Source organism: Crinia signifera, chromosome 3 (genome assembly GCF_055691185.1).
Source record: "Crinia signifera chromosome 3, ASM5569118v1, whole genome shotgun sequence".
NCBI classification, from domain to species: domain Eukaryota; kingdom Metazoa; phylum Chordata; class Amphibia; order Anura; family Myobatrachidae; genus Crinia; species Crinia signifera.
Window position 1 is genome coordinate 5511661 of NC_139219.1, and position 16298 is coordinate 5527958.

General features: G+C 48.0%; 1 protein-coding gene across 7 annotated transcripts in view; it reads left to right on the forward strand.

Moving 5' to 3' along the window:
* Window positions 1-16298, forward strand: part of USH2A (usherin) — a 739769-nt gene that overhangs the window by 352921 nt on the left and 370550 nt on the right. For all 7 annotated transcript variants that reach the window (XM_083175163.1, XM_083175160.1, XM_083175162.1 and 4 more), the window contains exons 32-33: window positions 8399-8558; window positions 12036-12207. In XM_083175163.1, coding sequence (XP_083031289.1) covers window positions 8399-8558; window positions 12036-12207 — 332 coding nt within the window. The remainder of the gene's footprint in view (window positions 1-8398; window positions 8559-12035; window positions 12208-16298) is intronic.

Here is a 16298-nt window from a genome sequence, read left to right on the forward strand (position 1 = left end):
GACACCCCCGGACCGGATACTACAAGCTCCGGAATGCAGAGTTTGATGTCCGGTCCGGCATTCCGGTGTCCTATCCGATTCCGGATTTTACCCATACCCCTGGAGAAGTCGGCACTCAGTGTAGCCGTACTTCTGTGTATACTGGCAGCCGGCCCGAGGAACTGGTCTGGGGGGCACTAGGCACCGGGCCCACACCCCGGCCCAGCCGTCACTGGGTAAGTTAGTATCACTTTAGAATATGGGCGGTATTCAATGAGCCAGAATCGCCAAGTTTTATGGCGATTCTGTGTTTTTATCGTGTCTGACGGTGATTTTTGGAGCCCCAAATGCGAATCACCGTATTCAATGAGCTGAAATCGCCGATGACTACCGGTGAATGAAGCAGCAATCGCCAAATGTTATTCTCTCCAAATCGCCGTTTTTGGTCTATAGGATTTTACATGGGGAATCGACGGTAGTTGAGGGGAATCGCCAAAAGTGTATTCAATGAGAAGTTGGCGATTCCTTTTTCTTCTTTCATATCGCCGTTCCTCACCGAGTGTCCCTCGTCATTTTTTTCTGGTGAACTTTTATAGGAACATGTGAAATAATTGGTTTGAAGTGTTCTATTTAACTATGCAAGTCTAATGTATTATTATTTGCTGCCCTTGTGTGATGTCATGGTCGTAGAAGTGCTATACAAATATATATTTAATTTTTTCAGGCATTTTTTTTTTCTCCCACAAAGCACTGTTCTTACCCATGGTGCACCTCACTTACCCATGATTCTCCTCCCCACCTCACTCCTTCGTTTGCCCGTAGAGCAGAATACCCAGCGTTTGCCGTATGCTGTATGGGAAGCGTTTGTACAGGGTAATTTGCTTTTTTCTGGCATTTCTCTGCATTTTTTTAAACAACTGACTACATTAATGCGGCTGTATAGGGAAACGCCGGTATGGCTGAGAATCGCCGTTAGGGCCGGCGATTCTCAGCCACGTTGAATAGGGTTACTTGGCGACTCCCCACGAATCCCCATGCATGGCGATTCACAGCAAAAAACCGGCGATTGGCAGGCGAATGTTAAATCTGGATCACTGTGACCAGCGATTCTGGCTCATTGAATACCGCCCTATATCTGTATTGTAACTTTATAAGTGATACTGTTATACAGCGACAGACGGTGCGCAAAAGGGGGCGTATCCACATGTCCCAGGGGTGTGGCCACTTGTTGCCCCCATCTCTGGGGCAAATGCAGGATTTGTAAGTGGGGGACTTGATGTACACCGAACTAGCACCCACTGCATCTATACATGCCAGCCAAGCCTAAGGCCGGGGGTTGGAGATGCTCAGCTAGGCCTCCAGGCAGCCAGACAGAACCATCCGGCCATTTGCCTATCGGGCATTTGCCAGGACTAGGAATGGCCAGCCTGTCCATCTCTGATGCATGCAAGCTCAGGATTGGCCGATTCCATCTGTGTTTTTCTCGGTTCAGTTCTAATTAAAAGGAAAAAAGAAAAGAAAGAAAATCTCTCTATTCCCGTCAGATTCTTGTTTATCTGAGACGCTGTAAATGCAATTTGACCTGATGTCTTTAATAAAGATTTATAATTCTTAGATAAGTGTCAGATAGCTAAGCATCAGATATCGAGCAGGACCCTTCGCCCTGACATGCGTATATATATCTGATAAGCCGTATCAGTGATTGAAAACATTTTCATTGGCATAAATAATCCCTCATATCATAACTATCTATCTTGTAAAGGAAGAATCTCAGCTAAATATCAGTTCATTTTATAGAAAGAACTTTATATTATTATTTGTGAGTTCTGTTGCAGAACGTGTGACATACAGATATGTACATGTCACATTATACATGCTGCGTGGTAAAGGAATGCCGAGCATTACGCACCATCCATTCGCCAGCCGCCAGCTCTCAGCTCCTGAGGCCTTCCTTCTTTATATTTACCAAGCCAGGTATTGGTTCCTGGGGTAACACATTGTAGTGCAAGCTGAACCGTGCCGGCTTGTCTCTGAGTAGCGCTATACCGGGAATGTCTCGCTGTTTGGTATTTGTGGGCCTGGATCTTGCGCACAAGCATGAGCCTAATGTAGTGCTAACTCATACCAGATACTGATACCAGACAGGGCCAGATTAAAGCAGGGGCAAAAGGGGTCAGTACCCCTGGGCCCCCCTCTAGTTAGGGGCCCCCTGTGGTGGCATGTATTTTTTTTAATGATGATTAATGGTGCTGAGCATGGGGTGCCAAGGCACACTGACTGTGCAGTGCATTTCTGAGAGTTGACTAAGTCCCATGACACTTTGCACAAGAGGGCAGAGGCTGAGAGGTTTGTGCTGAGCTCTGAATGGTGGAGCTCATGACATGCTTTTCAGGCCCATGGAGGGCAGCAGCAGCAGCCTAGTCATGGGAGGGTTTTTAATCAGAGGTAGCACTGGGACTGTGAGGTCTCCTACAGTCCTACAGAGTAAGGTGCAGGCTTTTCATGTGATATGTGTATGTATGGGTGTATATATATATATATATATATATATATATATATATATATATCCCCCCTGCAGTTACCCATTGACCATGTTTATACTGCCTTTACTCTGTGTTTTGACAGTATAATATTCTCCCGTGCAGTTTTTGGCCAGTAATGACAAGTGCAAGGGGGCCCCCCTGTCTAATGTGCTCGGGCCTCCCGAAGGCTTAATCTGGCCCTCACACTAGGTGATTGTCGGAGTCTCAGAACAGAGAGATGGGGGGGGGGGTGTCTAACACGCCGGTGGTCTTCGGCTAGGGAGTCCTGCAAGGGGATTTAGTCAAAGTGGCACCTAACGTGCAGGTCAAGGCCCTCTGTCTCGGTCATTTGGCACCTACAATGAGATGAGATGAAAAGAATTGGGAGAAACTAAACTTGACTGAACCGGAGTGGACTTGATCAAACTGGGCACCTTGAGTAGCGGTGGATTGTGACAGGGAGAAAGCAGGGGTGCTGTGTAATGGGGTAACTGGGAAAGTGGGAGCTTTGGCATTGTAGTCACATCATATCCGCATACAAGGCCGCTTACCTTGTCCTGGGCACTATCAGTTAGTGTACGGGATTGCTATGAAGTGGCAGATTAGGCACAATGTGTGGCGTGATGGCATGGCAGTTGTCAGGACTGGGGTGTAATGTGAATCCAAGTTGTGAGCTGTGGGGTCAGTGCTGCTTTCAAATAATAAGCGAGCCAGACGTATGGAAGTCCTGATTAACCAGAATTCAGCAATCAGGCAAGGCTGACACAACTCCCAAAGGTCGACAGGCTGGAGTGCTCGTGAGGTCACAAGTACCGAGATCCGGTCTGGAACGGAGCGAGCCGCGGTGGCTATCGGGCAGGAAGCGGCTATACTGCAGGTCTTACAATAGGTTTGGACGCACTAAGCGGGTGCAGCAGAAAACCGGATCAGTGTCAGGGAATCAGCTGCTGGGTAAGTTGCGATACAAAGGGATTATTCTGGTTGATTCGCAGCCTTGCAAGTCCACAAACCCTGCCCGGTGAATGCTGGGCCGCCTGCCCCCCCTCGCAGCCTGTGAGTGAACACATACGTCATGGTCACCGACCATCGAATGATGTGGAACGTGCACGCAAACTGTATCTAAGGGAGGTCATTTAGATTTGCGTGCACCCTCGGGAGGAAGTGGGCGGGTAGCTGGCATCCAGTGATGTCAGCTGCCCCCCCAGCACTGTCATCACGGGCCGATTACCATGGGAACGCTCAGCATTTACATGGGAACGCAGCTATCCGCCGCCGCTCCCCAGCCGCAGCCCTGCTACATAAATCATAGCTAGAAGCTGATTGGCGGTTGATAGATTGAACTTCGCTTTATCTCCCCAACAGATGGTAAATCCCAGTGTGGACGAGCCTCACAGATGCACAGACGTGGAAGGATGTAGTCAGCCATCTGTAATGGATAAAATGAATTGAACCAACATCACTGTGTGGACGGGATGCCGCAGGCACTGCACCTGTATCCAATGATCGTAGCAGGGCTTATTAATGCTGCGTGCATGAAGGAAAGCTCGCCCGATGGGATCCGCTTTGTGCCGTGCGGGGACTTGCCACAAGTGATGCAGGGAGGGATCAGATTGGATCCCTCTCAGTGCAAAACTCATTCGGTGAAGTTGTGGATAGTAAACCATGAAAAAGTCTCACAAAATGAAAAAAAAAATTAAGAAAAACTCATGTTGACCATTGCCATGCCAACCTTTTGCTTATGTCGTCATTGTTGACCTAGTGCATGTCAATCTTTTGTCAGTGTCATCGTAGTTCAGGGGTGGGGAACCATTTTTCTAGCAATTGCCATTTCGATATGGTTAAAATCCTTCGGGGGCCATGTAAAACTAAGCACCTTAAAAAGTCCCCTGCTTCCCCCGTCCCATGCTCCAGCTGCCGCTGAACAACAGAGTGAAGAGAGACGGCTCTCGCGATAACTCGCTCCCACCCACACCACCACCTCACACGAGAACTCCCCCTTCCTAGTCTCCCGAGCAAGCGTCCCGGTGGGCGGGCGGGCCACTCCAACTGACTAAAAAATTATATTTTCAAACCATACCTCCGAGCTCGGAATTTTGCAAACTCCTAAACCAGGACTGGCGCCGCAAGCCACATGTGAGGGTATGTCCAGGGCTGTGTGTCATGCCCCCAGCCCCAATGTGCACACAGCATGTATTCCCCACTTCTCTGCTCAGCAGGGGGCTCCCAACTGCCCTCCCACCTTGGTACACTGCCGGCATTGGGTGGGGCACAGGACAGCCCCCCCCCCCCCCCAAAAAAAGGACAGTACCGCTAAAATCGGGATAGTTGGGGGGGTATGCCTAAACTGCTACGAACTCCTGTACTCCAATAACTGGCATGTTCCCGGGAAGCCCCTGCGAGGTTCATGTTCTGTACGGCCGCGGTCTTCTCATTCTCCGCTATATCTGTAATACACAAACACATTGCAATATTATTATTCCTAACGGTGACTTTTGCTTGATTAAATGTACAAATGCTGGATTTCACAATAGATTAAAATCAGCAGTCGCCAAACGAATTCTGCAGCTCAATGTGCCCAAAAAGTTGACTCTAATGCAAATCATTTCTACATTTCCTACTAAGGTCACGAGAGAGCGTGAATAATAAGAATATTAAAGCTCTTTGATAAATGCATCAATAATCAATACGGTACTGTATGTGTTACAGGATCCTATCCAGTGTTGCGGCAGCGTAATGTGGGTTACACAGCCACTTGTAATGAAGGTTATAGCACAAACCGAGGCAGCCTGTGGCTGATTAGCTGTCCAGGGACCACACAATGGCACAAATATGGCCCTAAACCACTGCCGAGCCATCTTTACCAGCCAGCGGAGCGGTCCTGTAACAGCTCATGTACTGGGGACAGAGAGTTACTCAGTACTGCAGTTCCACCTGTACCAGCCAGCGGAGCAGTCCTGTAACAGCTCATGTACTGGGGACAGAGAGTTACTCAGTACTGCAGTGCCACCTGTACCAGCCAGCGGAGCGGTCCTGTAACAGCTCATGTACTGGGGACAGTGAGTGACTCAGTACTGCAGTGCCACCTGTACCAGCCAGCGGAGCAGTCCTGTAACAGCTCATGTACTGGGGACAGAGAGTTACTCAGTACTGCAGTGCCACCTGTACCAGCCAGCGGAGCAGTCCTGTAACAGCTCATGTACTGGGGACAGAGAGTTACTCAGTACTGCAGTGCCACCTGTACCAGCCTGCGGAGCGGTCCTGTAACAGCTCATGTACTGGGGACAGAGAGTTACTCAGTACTGCAGTGCCACCTGTACCAACCAGCGGAGCGGTCCTGTAACAGCTCATGTACTGGGGACAGAGAGTTACTCAGTACTGCAGTGCCACCTGTACCAGCCAGCGGAGCGGTCCTGTAACAGCTCATGTGCATGGGACAGAGAGTTACTCAGTACTGCCAAGCCACCTGTACCAGCCAGCGGAGCGGTCCTGTTACAGCTCATGTACTGGGGACAGAGAGTTACTCAGTACTGCCGAGCCACCTGTACCAGCCAGCGGAGCGGTCCTGTAACAGCTCATGTGCTGGGGACCGAGACTTACTCAGTACTGCAGTGCCACCTGTACCAGCCAGCGGAGCGGTCCTGTAACAGCTCATGTACTGGGGACAGAGAGTTACTCAGTACTGCAGTGCTCTCTGTACCAGCCAGTGGAGCAGTCCTGTAATAGCTCATGTACTGGGGACAGAGAGTTACTCAGTACTGCAGTGCTATCTGTACCAGCCAGCGGAGCGGTCCTGTAACAGCTCATGTGCAGGGGACAGATAGTTACTCAGTACTGCCAAGCCACCTGTACCAGCCAGCGGAGCGGTCCTGTTACAGCTCATGTGCAGGGGACAGAGACTTACTCAGTACTGCAGTGCCACCTGTACCAGCCAGCGGAGCAGTCCTGTAACAGCTCATGTGCAGGGGACAGAGAGTTACTCAGAACTGCAGTGCTATCTGTACCAGCCAGCGGAGCGGTCCTGTAACAGCTCATGTGCAGGGGACAGAGAGTTACTCAGAACTGCAGTGCTATCTGTACCAGCCAGCGGAGCGGTCCTGTAACAGCTCATGTGCAGGGGACAGAGAGTTACTCAGAACTGCAGTGCTACCTGTACCAGTCAGCAGAGCGGTTCTGTAACAGCTCATGTGTCCTGTACCAGCCAGTGGAGCGGTCCTGTAACAGCTCATTCTTGGGTTAATTCTGTTGGTAGCCAATTAACCTACCAGTATATTTTTGGATTGTGGGAGGAAACCGGAGTACCCGGAGTAAACCCACGCAAGCAGCGGGAGAATATACAAACTCCACACAGTTAGGGCCATGGTGGGAATGGAACCCATGACCTCAGTGCTGTGAGGTGGTAATGCTAACCACTACACCGTCCATGCTGCCTGATTTCTGTTGAATTCTTTTGATGCAATGGTCAGTTACCATCACATGGAAGGATTTGATGGCAGATGCCCAGCCATCCTTATCCCAGTGCACATTTATAATGCCCCCACCCAGTTACCCCTCATCTGCTGTACGTGTAGGCGCAGTATTGCGGCACTATAAATAATCGCTGCTCTATAAATATTGCATTACGGTGGAGTTTTTCACTTTTAAGTATAGAAACAGACGCACGCTGCATTCCGACATATATACTGTATACAGCGGCTATTAGGGGAACGTCGCCGGGCAGGATCTGGGCACCGTGTGATGATAAACGATATTACATTTGCTACTAGTGAGAAGGTTCCCTGTAAGATTATTGTTAGAACTTTTCCAGATTAGGCCTAATTTAGTTATTTGTGTTTTAAATATTAAAGTGGGGATTTAATAAGTTCCGCGCCTCCTATCTGCCTCTGTACACGCCATTGTTTTAATAAAATAATGATTGCTCATTTTCGCCACATGCTCGGCGTATAACATGAACGTAATCCCATACTTATGGTAAGTAACTGCACGCTTCCAGCAGAGCATCGCATCCGGGACTCGTGTTTATCTACAAGTAGGTGGAAGAGCGGCACCCTGCGAGGCCTCAGACGCCGCTGTAACTATAGCGATACATGCGGTGCCTCAGCGTGGGGCTGCTGGGAATACTACAACTTTACTTAAAGGGACGCTTCCTCTCATCCATATAAATCCAATGTATAGAGTTATTTAGTAACATTCTCAGTGTCGTCGTACAGTATAATATTGTACTTGCAGCATATGTATGTGTGTGTGTATATACTGATCTATATGTATTTAGGATGAGGTCACTAGGTCGACCATGTCGACTTAAACAGGGTCTATGTGGGCTATGCTACGTCATCTCCGTCTCCAGGAGCTGCATCGCGTCACACAGGCCACGCCCCTGTGTTTTGTCATTGGACTTCGTCAATGGGGAAGTCTATGCAAAACATCAATTTGCAGCCTTGCGGGGAACAAGGCGAGCAAGGGGGAGGTGGCGAGCGTCTTAATTGGGAGGCGTTAAAACCACGCACATCGCTGCAAAATGCGCAGCCATGCGTGTGAACCAGAATAACCACCAAAGTGTTTTGAAAAGCCAGGAAATTATATCGAAAAATAATGTATTTGTCTTTTCTGAAAGTTGATGAAAATGTATTTTTACAGCTAATCGTCCCTTTCGGTTTCTCTTTCTGTGAAATGTAATCTCTTCACATCTAATCGCCATTGATAATAATGGGAGCGTTCGTCCGTTATCTGCAGTACTGTACATTCCCCTCCTAGGCAGAGATGATTACACTTGTGAGGGGCGACAAAGCTGCTGATAATCCTATCTGCGATGTGATGCAGCTGTCTGGGAGGTGAAGAGGCCATCTTATATTCTTTGGTTTGTAGATACAACGTGACCTCTTCTTTTCTTTGTCTTCCAGGATTGGCGACTTTCTCAGCACACCAGTTCATGGTGGCTGCCTGCACCGTAGTTGGCTGTTCGAACAGTTCACGTGTCACCTTGTGGACAGCACAGCTGCCACCGGAATATATTTCTCCCCCGGTTCTTACGGTCCTAGATTCGACTAGTATACATGCTCGGTATGTATCCATAGGTTACCACTGACAGTTGGGTAACTTTGTATGCAGCGGGCCTGTGAATGAAAACCTCTAATACTGTTTTCAGACAGCCACGGCCGAAAAACCTGGTAAATACCCAGCATTTACCCGGCATTTGAAGCGCCCGGATCCTAAACTCCGGGTCTCTGACCCTGGTCATTTGCAGGATCGGAGACCCGGAGTTTAAGATCCGGATCGACCCTTTCACACAGAAAAAGGACCCGTGTATTTCACGAAATTCCCAGGTGGAATTGCTTCCCCCGAGAATTTCATTTTCTGTGTGAAAGTTGTATATATAGGAATTGTGTAACAGGGGCAAACGCAGGATTTTCAGAAGGGGGTTTCCAGAGGGGCGGAGCAAAGCACGGAGATGGACACTTAGGTGACCCAGTATATGCCGGGTCAGTTAAAGTATTATAGATAGACCAAATGTATATAAATAATAATAATAATAACAATAATAATAATAATATTATACACACACACACACACACGTCAACAGCAGTGTAGACCCCTGGGCATAGCAATGTATTGGGGCCCCTACCGATCCTCCAGTGGTGGGGGTGGGGGAAGCTTTGATGTCCCACGGGTGACATACTGAGGCCTGGCCTCAGTAATTTCCACTAATTACCCCTTTACTGCACAGATGGTGGGAGATGAGGTGGGAGAAGGGGGCATTGGGCTGAATGAAGGGGCCCTGATACATAACTTCCAGGGTGGTAGAGGATGTTTAATATGCAGAGGAGGGATGTATAGTGGAGTGGGCTTATTATTCATAGTTTTCTGGTGGGAGGACAGCTTGCTTGACTGCAGATATCTCCAGTTCCCGGAAATAGATTTCTTAGATTTTAATGGAATTAAAAACTAGAGAATCCCACCTACCAAATGGTATTGGGGACTAGGGGATCAGAGTTCAGGAGGCAGAGCAATCTGCCAACGAGCATATAAAACTACATACCAGGTGTGTGGAGCTGGAGCAGTAACCAGCTGCTGGAAGGCTGATATCTCTGGTTCTGGGAACAGTAGAGACAAGCTACTAGTGTCCATCAAAGGGGGAGAGTCTCAGCTTTTGGAATATACCCTCCGAAAAACTCTAAGTCAGACAGAACCTGAAATATCTGACTGGGAAGAACAATTAACAGGCTTGGATGGGGACCACTGCTTTGAAGTCAGATATCTCCGGTTCCCAAGGGCCGATTTGTAAAATTCTTGTACCCATGGAAAGAGGGGACCCTCAGCTTTCAGCGGGCTTTCAAGGGCTCTTAGACTCCTGGGGGGGGTTTGGTTCTGGGTACTCAGAACCCCCCCCCTGCGTGCGCTACTGTGTAACCTGTATTTCTTCCCAGTTATAGCAGGGTTTTCAGTAACAAATGTGCCCAGCCCACAGAAATGAGGCTTTCTCATAGACCCATATCAGGGTAATAAGGATTTATTTATTCAGGGGAATGAGCCATTCTACATCCCCCGAAAAGAGTCCGTTCCAGCTTTCAGCATTACATCAGGCATAGCCAAACTGTGGCCCTCCAGCTGTTGTGAATCTACACATCCCAGCATGCCTTGCCATAGTTTTAGCATTCCCTAACAGCAAAACTGTAGCAAGGCATTATGGGACTTGTAGTTTCACAACAGCTGGAGGGCCATAGTTTGGCCAAGCTTCAAAAGTGATAGAGTGATAAACAACAGCCAATCAGCTCTTACCTGTAATATTTCAAACCCAGCCTGTAACATGGCAGTTAGGAGCTGATTGGCTGAGGTAAGTTACTCTGGCTAATGTACAATTACCCAGAACAAGCCGGCACTTATAGGGGGCGATAAGCAGCCTATCAGCTTTGCTTTCCCACGATAACACATGGGTCAAGGAACTTATCCCGGAATCCGATGTGCTAGTTCCCAAAAACCTGTAATTGACCGCACTGTAATAATGATCTATAATTGGATAATCCCTTTAGGCTGAGCATTGCAATATTAGGCCGTTACCGCCGGCAATAGAATTAAGAGCACTGTTGCCCAACTGGACGTTATTACACCTGTGTCGGAAAGACCGTTGCATGAGAAATGTACTTGTGTCTGTCCGACACATCTCATATGTTTTAAGCAATGGAAAGGATAAGTAGCGGTCTCAGTATATATACTATATACTCCTAACGGAAGCAAGCGCCAAGCGTATCTGTTCTCAATGCAGAGGTTACCCTAGTTGATGTCTACAGTAAATGAGGCCCATTATGGGCCTGATTCTGGTTCACTTGCAAAAGTCTCTCTTTAATGGGCAAGACCATGCTGCACTGCAGGGAGGCAGATGTAACTTGTGCAGAGAGAGTTATAGATTTTGGGTGAGTTCTATTGTTTCTGTGCAGAGTAAATACTGTATGCTTTATTGTTACAGTGCAATATAGATATCAGTTTGAAGTACAAACCCCTCCCAAATCTAACTCTCTCTGCACATGTTACATCTGCCCCCCCCCCTGCAGTGCAGCATTGTTTTGTCCATTAGAGAGAGAATTTTCCCTAGCAAGGAACCAGAATCAGGATCTATGCACAGTGTAAAGCCGGCCTGTTGTGTTTTCGCTTTTTGTTTAAAATAAACCAAATGGGCAGATTTACCAAAGGACCAATGCTGTTTGTACGGAGTGTTTGCCCGCTCTGTGTTTGCCAGCGTTAAGATTTGCCGACTTCCTCTGGAGGGGGCTTTCCTGTCTGTTTGTATGGGGGGAGGTTATTTAGCAAGTATTGCCCAAATAGCGACAGATTAAATGGGTCTGGGGCTGAAAATGTGAGGAGCTATGACCAGTGTTCTGTGGGTGTGTGGGTTTGACCAGGCCCACGTGGGCATGTACACTATCATCCTGTAATGTATTATACTATGGTGTCAGCCAATTGCCTGTCAACCCTTTATACCATAACCAACCATTGGTGCTCCTGGCCCAACCCTTTATACCATAACCAACCAATGGTGCTCCTGGCCCAACCCTTTATACCATAACCAACCAATGGTGCTTCAGGGTCAACTTTTTATACCATAGCCAACCAATGGCACTCCAGGCCCAACCCTTTATACCATAACCAACCAATGGTGCTCCAGGCCCAACCCTTTAGACCATAACCAACCAATGGCACTCCAGGCCCAACCTTTTATATCATATCCAACCAATGGCCCTCCAGGCCCAACCCTTTATACCATATCCAACCAATGGCCCTCCAGGCCCAACCCTTTATATCATATCCAACCAATGGCCCTCCAGTCCTAACCCTTTATACCTTATCCAACCAATGACCCTCCAGGCCCAACCTTTTTTACCATATCCATCCAATGGCGCTCCAGGCACAACCCTTTATACCATGACCAATGGTGCTCCAGGCCAGTAACGCAGGCGCAGCTGACTGTTGCTTTGTTACATTGCGTCTGTAAGTAATTTGATGTCGCTGTAATAAATGTACATAATTATTTTGGTCACTTCTTAGGTGGACGGAGCCTCAGACAATCACTGGAGTTGTGGAGCGATACCTATTGCATATCACAGACAATGTGACCAATGGAACGGCCTGGAACACCGTCTATAACTGCTCCGACCTCTTCCTGGATTACAGGATCCAAGGACTAACACCAGGAACCAGATACTTTGTGAAGATGAGCGTGAGTATCCTGCTGACTAATATACTGTATATTGTGTCCATAAGAAGTGACTAATAAAGAGTGTATTGCAGGGCTCCCGGTATGTGTCTGCAATGTAATGGGCCCAGTACAGAAGTCACTACAGTCAGGAACGTTCCTCTCTCTCCATCCCCTGTATCAGTAATCTCCTACAGACAGAGGGTTGCCATCTTGTGGTCGCATGGGGTGTGACTGCAGACAGATGACTTACAACCAGTGGCGGTTTTTACATATGAGACTGCACTGGCTTTACTATGACTGGCATTGACGTCCTATTGGAAGTCCGACCTGCCAGTCACCCAAGGCAGTCCCATTGGGAGGTGCTCCCTCCCTCTGGGATCCCTATATTGTACAGGCTCCGGGACTGTGATTTCACTTCTAGGGCTGTTGCCAAAGCAGTCCATAGAAGCGGGCTACATGCGCAGTACAGAGGTTGGTACTAGGCACGCGCCAGTCCCGGTGCCTGTCATCATTGTACAAGTACTGGGAACAATGCAGTGGGGATTAGGAGGAGCAGCGGTGGCAGCGGGGAGCCGGCATCGCAGCCAGCGGCAGCCCCCCTCCTACCATAAGGTAGGAGCCACCACTTGTTACAACCGTCAGACATTCTAGAAGCAGAGGATCAGTCATGGATTGATGACGACCAGTGTTATCCTGGCCTGCCCTGCATGGGTGGCATTATGGGGGGGTAGGTAGATGATTGACATTTAGGACAATATCTGGACTGTGGGTGGGGGAAGGGGAATTCCATAGAGACATTTCTACCAATAGGTGTAGAAGGGGGAGAGATTATTTTGATAAAGGGGGGTGGCTGCTGTTCGGGGGTTTTATACTTGGGGGGAGAGTGGATATTTCCCATTGAGTACAATGGAGGGGGGGGGGGGGAGTTGTACTGCCAATGAGGTATCTATATCTGTTACCACTAGGTGGAGAAGTGTATGGAGAAGGTATTACCGCTTGCCACTGGGGGATCTATTGATATATCTATTACCTCTGAGTATGACATACATGGTAAAATAACGACCCCTGGATACAATGGCGGGTGCTAGACTGCCCTAAACATATTTTCTTGTATTTTTGTATATACATTTTTTTAAATATGTTCTTAAGTAATTTGTTTAAAAAATGGGTACTTGTGGAGTATCACGGCTCCCACGACCTGCATCGTATGCAGATCGTATGCTAAAAATCGCATCGCATCGCATCGCATGTAGCATACGATGCGATGCGATGTTTTACCGATTTTTGACTATTTTAGCTCAAAAATCGTATGCCATCGCATAACATCGTATGCCATATGTAGTGGCATACGATGGCATACGATGCGATACGATGTTTTACCGATTTTTGAGCAAAAATGGTCAAAAATCGGTAAAACATCGGATAACATCGTATGCCATATGTAGTGGCATACGATGTCATACGATGCGATACGATGTTTTACCGATTTTGAGCAAAAATGGTGAAAAATCGGTAAAACATCGGATAACATCGTATGCCATATGTAGTGGCATACGATGTCATATGATGCGATACAATGTTTTACCGATTTTTGAGCAAAAATGGTGAAAAATCGGTAAAACATCGCATGGCATCGTATGCCATCGATGCGATACGATGTTTTACCGATTTTTGAGCCATTTTAGCTCAAAAATCGTATGCGATCGCATCGGATGTCATACGATGGTATCCGATGCGATGCGATGGCACCCGATTTTGCACTGAAATGCATCAGAATGCCATTTTTCATAGTGCACCACGCCCACTATCAACGTCAACCCGAAGCGTGGCGAGCGCAGCGAGCCCGCGAGGGGCGGCGGTACGCGTCCTACGACCTTTTCATACCCCCACTATCCACGTCGGCGTGGAGTTGAGAATAGAATAGTGTGGCGAGCGCAGCGAGCCACCGAGCCCGAAGCGTGGCGAGCGCAGCGAGCCCCGCGAGGGGACGCGGATACCTTCACAGCTATACGCGTCTCCTCGCGGGCTTTACAGGTATCCGCGTCCCCTCGCGGGGCTCGCTGCGCTCGCCACGCTTCGGGCTCGGTGGCTCGCTGCGCTCGCCACACTATTCTATTCTCAACTCCACGCCGACGTGGATAGTGGGGGTATGAAAAGGTCGTAGGACGCGTACCGCCGCCCCTCGCGGGCTCGCTGCGCTCGCCACGCTTCGGGTTGACGTTGATAGTGGGGGTGGTGCACTATGAAAAATGGCATTTGGGGGCATTTCACTACTTTAATACACATTTCAATGCATTCTGATGCATTTCAGTGCAAAATCGGGTGCCATTGCATCGCATCGGATGCCATCGTATGCGATCGCATACAATTTTTGAGCTAAAATGGCTCAAAAATCGGTAAAACATCGTATCGCATCGATGGCATACAATGCCATGCGATGTTTTACCGATTTTTCACCATTTTTGCTCAAAAATCGGTAAAACATCGTATCGCATCGTATGACATCGTATGCCACTACATATGGCATACGATGTTATCCGATGTTTTACCGATTTTTGACCATTTTTGCTCAAAAATCGGTAAAACATCGTATCGCATCGTATAACATCGTATGCCACTACATATGGCATACGATGCCATGCGATGGCATACGATTTTTGAGCAAAAATGCTCAAATATCGGTAAAACATCGTATCGCATCGTATGACATCGTATGCCACTACATATGGCATGCGATGCCATGCGATGGCATACGATTTTTGAGCAAAAATGCTCAAAAATCGGTAAAACATCGCATCGCATCGTATGCCATCGTATGCCACTACATATGGCATACGATGCCATACGATGGGAGCCGTGATACTCCACAAGTACCAAAAAATGTCTACACCATCTGTGCATCTGTACATGTGTGCCACCCCTGTCTGACCCTCCCCTTTACAATGTAAGCTCTTACGAGCAAGGCCCTCTGCACTCCTGTTCCCTTCCTTATCTTACTTATACCACCTTCCACCTCATAGTCCCTTCAATAGCATCTAATCCCTCTAATTTCTGCCCCCCTTAAACTTATGTCAGTGTTCTCTGCAGATACAGCTGTCAGTCACTGTCTCCTGGGTTATATACTATGTAATAGGGTAATAGGGTGTTCTCTGCCCATGATACTTATGTCAGTGCCCTCTGCTGATGCAGCTATGGTTATGTGTCCTGTACTTGTCCTCTATTGTATACAGCTGTAAGTCACTGTCTCCTGGGTTATATACTATGTAATAGGGCGCTGCGGATCCCTTGTTCTCTGCCCCCGATACTTATGTCAGTGTCCTGTGCTGATGCAGCTATGGTTATGTGTCCTGTACTTGTCCTCTATTATACTCAGCTGTAAGTCACAGTTTCCTGGGTTATATACTCTGTAATAGGGTGCTGCGGATCCCTTGTTCCCTGCCCCCTGATACTTATGTCAGTGTCCTCTGCTGATGCAGCTATGGTTATGTGCCCTGTACTTGTCCTCTATTGTATTCAGCTGTAAGTCACTGTCTCCTGGGTTATATACTCTGTAATAGGGCGCTGTGGATCCCTTGTTCTCTTCCCCCTGATACTTATGTCAGTGTCCTCTGCTGATGCAGCTATGGTTATGTGCCCTGTACTTGTCCTCTATTGTATTCAGCTGTAAGTCACTGTCTCCTGGGTTATATACTCTGTAATAGGGCGCTGTGGATCCCTTGTTCTCTGCCCCTGATACTTATGTCAGTGTCCTCTGCTGATGCAGCTATGGTTATGTGCCCTGTACTTGTCCTCTATTGTATTCAGCTGTCAATCACTGTCTCCTAGGTTATATACTCTGTAATAGGGCGCTGCGGATCCCTTGTTCACTGCCCCATGATACTTATGTCAGTGTATCCTGCTGATGCAGCTATGGTTATGTGCCCTGTACTTGCCCTATTGTATACAGCTGTAAGTCACTGTCTCCTGGGTTATATACTGTGTAATAGGGCGCTGCGGATCCCTGTTCTCTGCCCCCTGATACTTATGTCAGTGTCCTCTGCTGATGCAGCTGTGGTTATGTGCCCTGTACTTTTTCTCTATTGTATTCAGCTGTAAGTCACTGTCTCCTGGGT